This window comes from Nematolebias whitei, chromosome 17 (genome assembly GCF_014905685.2).
Source record: "Nematolebias whitei isolate Nwh7 chromosome 17, NemWhi1, whole genome shotgun sequence".
NCBI lineage: Eukaryota > Metazoa > Chordata > Actinopteri > Cyprinodontiformes > Rivulidae > Nematolebias > Nematolebias whitei.
The window spans coordinates 18516232-18521774 of NC_056514.1; the positions used below are offsets into that span (position 1 = coordinate 18516232).

The 5543-nt window shown below is 41.7% G+C and overlaps 1 protein-coding gene across 1 annotated transcript in view; it reads left to right on the forward strand.

Annotated features, from left to right (window-relative positions):
- The first annotated feature begins 567 nt into the window (after positions 1-567).
- Positions 568-5543, forward strand: part of tex2l (testis expressed 2, like) — an 18270-nt gene continuing 13294 nt past the window's right edge. The window contains exon 1 of the mRNA XM_037691619.1: positions 568-1968. Coding sequence (XP_037547547.1) covers positions 598-1968 — 1371 coding nt within the window. The 5' untranslated portion in view covers positions 568-597. The remainder of the gene's footprint in view (positions 1969-5543) is intronic.

Genomic DNA, 5543 nt, shown 5'->3' on the forward strand with positions numbered 1-5543 from the left:
GAAAATATTGTGACTCTGTGTTTTCACAGCTGACAGAAAGCTCTTTAAGGGATGAGGATCTGCCTTTTGCTATCTTCCGTCATGCTCAGACTTACTTCAAACAGTAGTAATAATGTATATTTTTAATATAAGAATTATCAATTTTGAGGAAAATACTTTTCATGTCCTAAATGTGAAGTACAGATGTTCATGAATGTTGGTCCTACATTTTATAAAGCTTCTAAATTGGTGTGACAAAAGACGAGACGTAAGTCCTAGCTGTCCGCATAGTTTTTCAGAAAAAAGTCTGCCTTGTCTATTGTTGCATGCCTTTTAAACCCTTCACTATGTAGAGCAGCAGCTATGGGAGAAGCACTTGTCTTGAATTCACAGTCCTTCACAGCTGACATATACAGCAGTAGCACAACTTCACAGTTGGCATCAGTAAGCATTTGTGTGAAAATGAAGCTTATTCAAAGAAAAGGAGCTCTCTTTCTTTCTTTGCTTTTAATAGTTCGGTCCCTGAGCTTTAAAAATGTGGCTGAACTTGCTCTTTTTTGTGTGTGTGTGTGTGTAGTGACATACGGGTGCCTTGGCTCCAAGATGTGAAGTCAAGAAATGGCGGACAGTGGGATAAATAGGGGAAGAGGAAGTGAGGATGGAGAAAGAGGGTATAGTGGATCTACAAAGGAGCCTCATGGCCTCTCCCCAATGGGCACAAAGAGAAACCTCTCTCGAGGGATTGTGATCCAGCTGACTGGGACAGAGGGGGAGTGGGACAGCCCATATGACAACGAGCTCATTTTGTCCCTTGATCACGATGAAGACTACCCACCTGTATCACTCTGTAAGGAAAGACAGCTTTATAGTGAAGATGACAAAGGATTAAAATCCCACAATTACCATGTTCCTCTTTCTCCATCTACTGATTCTCTGGGGAACGTCTCCACCACGGGTCCCAGCTTCCTCTCCCCCAGCTTGTCCTCAACCAGCCCCCGGCCACTGTCGAACTTGGTCAAGTCCCTCTCCACAGAACTTGAGCTGAAAGAGAGCTCTACTCTCAGACCCAAACCTTTCCTCAGCCTTGTGAAGTCCATCTCCACAGAGCTCTCCCGCTCAGAACCAGAAGTGTCTCAGTCCAAATCTGACTCTGGTCTCAACCTTCACCTGTGGAAGCAGCTGACCCAAACAAAGACCCGGAGCAGTGGCGATTCTCGTACTGCTCCACCGTCTCCTAGTTCAATCTCCCCTTGCAAAGAGGGCCTGAAAGGAGGCTTCTTTAAAACAGAGTTGGAAGACACCAGAAGGAAGCTCTCGGAGGCCATGCACGAGCCTCTAAGCAGCATGTTCAGTAAGATCATGAAAGAAGACAGTGGGGGTAGTCCCAAACACCACAGTAAGCCACAGGTGGCTCACCAGAGCAGCTGCCAAAGCATTAGAAGGGAAGGCAGCACAGACACAGTTCTTTCAGAGTCTCCTGTGAGAAGTTCAAGAAAAGTGGATGGGGATCATTTTCCTGTCTTTGAGTGGCCTTCAGTAAGACACTTCACAAGGTTTCATCGAAGCCCGTGCCCTGTGCATCCTCACAGGCAGCGTCACAGAGAAGAAGAGCTAGAAATATGTACAGATGGTGATATGATGCAGGTGGTCTCTGTCGAGACACTTGGACAAAAAAGGACCGCACTTGGTTCTCAAGCTGTAGCATCCCTAGATAAGAGTTCTGCCACTTCGTCCTCTCATCCTCTTCCTCAAATGAGTTTATTCTTCGTGGCTGTGCTGTCCTACGGTTACTTCATCCTACCTCTTAGTCCATACATCTCTGGCCTTGCTCTGGGATTGGCACTGGGGTTTTTGCTTGGGCTGCTTCTCATTCGAATGGGTTCCTCCAAGTCTAGTTGCTCAGAGCCGGGTCACAGACCAGAACAGCCACCGTTTGGAGAAGGCAATCTGACAGGTGGCTTTGTCAGCTCCGAGTCCAACACCCTAAAGGTAAGAAACAAAGAAGGACAATGTCAGCCTGTTATCAACAATGTTCAGTTCCATTACTCAGACATGCTCAGCATGTCTTACAGAACCTGTGCAAAAACAAACAAACAAATTAAACTAATCATTTTTCCCACACAGTGTCAAGGAATTGTTAGCTCTAAGCCAATCATCTAGAAAACTGTAGAAAATAGCTGTCCTGAATTTAGCCTGGCATTTTACAGGTATGAAAAGCTCTATGCACACTTTTCTATAAGTCATGCTTGTTTGAGTGAAATAAAATAGTTGTTATGAATCTCATTTCCTGATCAGTCTTTAAGTATAGTTACTTTGAGCTCAGCCTGATGGATCGCAGACTGACGAAGTCTTCCAGACAGGAGACTAAACGTTTCTCATTTAAATAAACTGGTCCAGATGACACAGTTTAACCTTTTTGTTGTTATGGATGATTGAGCTTACAAAGCTTGATTCTGACTGTAGTTTTACATTTTTTAAAAATACGTACAACTAAAAACAGTAGGCTTGTTTTCTACTCTTTACCTGCAGTATTTTACAAAAAACATCAAACGTATCCATCCATCTATCATCCATCTATCATCCATCTTCTCTCCCTGCTTGTTGCTGTTTAGGGTCAGTGAGAGCTGGTGTAAATCTCCAGCGGTCATTGGTAGAGAGGCAGAATACACCCTGGACATCCCAGCAGATATCATTTTATTTAAATTTTCATTTATTTAAACAAATAGGGGAGTGGTGGTGCAGAGGTTAAAGAAGGTGGGCCTGTGATGGGAAGGTCACCGGTTCAACTCCCTGGATGGACAACATCAAAATGTGGTGGGAAAGGTGAACCACCCACATCTGCCTCCACCCTCATTTGCCCCAATCTGGGCCCTTGAGCAAGGCCCTTAACCCCCACCATCTGCTCCCCTGGGCAGCTCTCTGCTCCACACAGAAGACTGTGGTAGTCAAGTCAAGTCAGCGGTTATTTATATAGCACATTTACAACAACCACAGCTGACCAAAGTGCTTCATAATAATTAGAACATCATAAATAAAAAATATGATAAAATAAACAACATTGAGCTTAATAAAATAAAAGTATAATAAAAATTGGCAGTAAAATACCAATAAAATAATAGTACAAACAAAAACCAAGACATGCTATTTCAGTTGCTGCAATTTCCCAAACTCAAATAAATCAGGTACTAATTTGAGGTCGGTAGCTCGGTGGTCTGTGGTTGCATCAGGAAGGACATCCGGTGTAAAAACAATTGCCAAGTCTTCGTGTGAGTTAGTTCGCTGTGGTGACCCCTGAAGGAGGAGCAGCCAGAATGTGTCAAGATAACTCGGTGGAGGTGTAAAATCTTCAGGTGGTGACCTTTTAAATCTGAAGTCATCCAAAACGGTGGCGTTGTTAAAAGAATGTTGATTACTTAATTAATAAAAAAAAAACCCTGTTTGAAGCAACCTGCCGTGATCTGTGGAGTTTGTTGTTTTAGGAGTTAGTGTTCTTCTCTCCTGTCGTGTTTTAATTCTTTGCATAAATCGTCTGCCCTGTTGTTTTGTGTTAACTCTTCCTTTCTTTACTTCTACCTGTATTGTCCGCACACCTGCCCTTAATTTCTGGTCATTACCACACCTCCCAATCATGCCATCTCTTCTTACTACGGTTTCTTTATTTATTGTAAAATTTTTATTATTACTACTATTACAAGGAACATTGTACAGCAAGACTAAAACATAATATTGCATTTAAAAACATCTACTTTTTAATGTATTTAATTTTTAACAGGCACCTAAACACATCATCAATTACATCATAAACACATGCTGTAGGACTTATTTGCTCCACCTATTACACCTTGGCAGAGAACGTCCAGCTTTGATTTAATCTGAAGACAATTATAATCTCCTTTTCAGTCTACTGAAGTGATGCTTTTATTTCCAGCGATCCAATCTGCAAAAAGCCGTCCTCTAGCTTAAGCCATGTATTGGACCTTTTTTGTACTTTTAAAGCACCGACAGGCAGTTAGTGGTGGTTTAAGTCAAAGAGCAAATTCTCTGTATGACAAAGTGTCAGTAAGTCTTTAAAGACCTCACTGCCCCTAATGTGACTCCTTGTGAGTATTTATGTGGGTAATATTAAAAAAAGGTGTACAAGAGATCAAATGCAGCTTTTTATGAAAATGATAATCGCTTCGCCATTAAGTCTTTACTAAACCAGAGCTGTGTAAAATCACAGCATGGTGAAAACGATCAATTCCTTAGTCTTAGTAATTTCTTACTGTTTAAGAATAAAAGCTGACACCAGCCGATTTGTTTTGAACAAGAACAGCATCAACTCTTTTTGCAGCATAAGGTACAGCTCTGATAAAAGGCACATCTGTTGTGCATGAGCTAACCAGAACACAATTAAAAATAGTCAAGGATGAAAACTGCGGGAGCTTCAGAGGAACAGTAATTACTGCTCTCCTTCTGGCTGAGCTCGACACGAGGCTCCTGAAGGGAGCATCCACCAGCCAGACACTGTCAGTTCCAGAGGCCATTAGTGAGAAATACAAGGAATCATTTGTCAGCAAGTTTGGCACGTTGACGAAGGAGAGTAATAGAGAAGGATGTTTTGACAATTCCCTTGTTTCATCATTTACAGCTGGGCTTCAGTTGGAAGGCTGTTAAAATTATAGATGTTAAAGCCTTCACTAGATAGAAAACCTAAGAATGAGATGTAATGATGTGATTAAATATTGCAAAGTCAGTTTGTTTTTTATTAACTGAAACATTTTGAACAGACAAAACGCTCGAGGTGAGGGGTGAAATACATTAGAGCAGATTTAGAAGCATCGCATTGCGAAAAGATTCTGAATCGTTTTTCAATTTTCACTAATCAAACCGGTTAATCCAACAATTTTCAGTCAGATCATCTGGACAGTTGCTTTTTTTTGTGCTGAAACGTTTCACCTGCCATCCATAAGACTTCATCAGTCAAGGAAACACAACACAAAATTGATTCTTCCTCCAACAGCTTACTCCAAAGTGGAACAAACCAGTTATGTTGGTGCTGAGATGGTGTCTTTGGCATGCCCCCTCCTCCGGTGCCGGCCCTCTCCCTCGTCGACAGTCATGTCAAACTGGTTCAAAACCAACAAAGTCCATGCTCAATAATCCAGGTATATAATCCAAGAATTTTCAGTCAGGTCATCTGGACAGTTTCTTTTTTTTTTTTACCTGACTGAAAATTGTTGGATTGTATACCTGGATTATTGAGCGTGGACTTTGTTGGTCAATCTGGGTAATGTTCATTTCAAAATATTGACAAACACAACAGTGGGAACTCGAGTATGTGTGAGTTCAGACACCACCCCCCCCCCCCCCCCCCCCCCCCAGCTAAAAAAAGGTATAGGCCCCGAGATAAATTGATTGGAAGTATGGAAAAACTTTGTTTTTTTAATCCAATGGTCAATCAGGTCATTTGGACAGTTAAATTTTTTGTGGAAAGATGTTTCAACCTCTATCCAGAGGGCTTCATCAGTCTGAGGAGTGTAACCCGGGTATAGATTTTAAATTTCTATTCTGTCATTTCACTT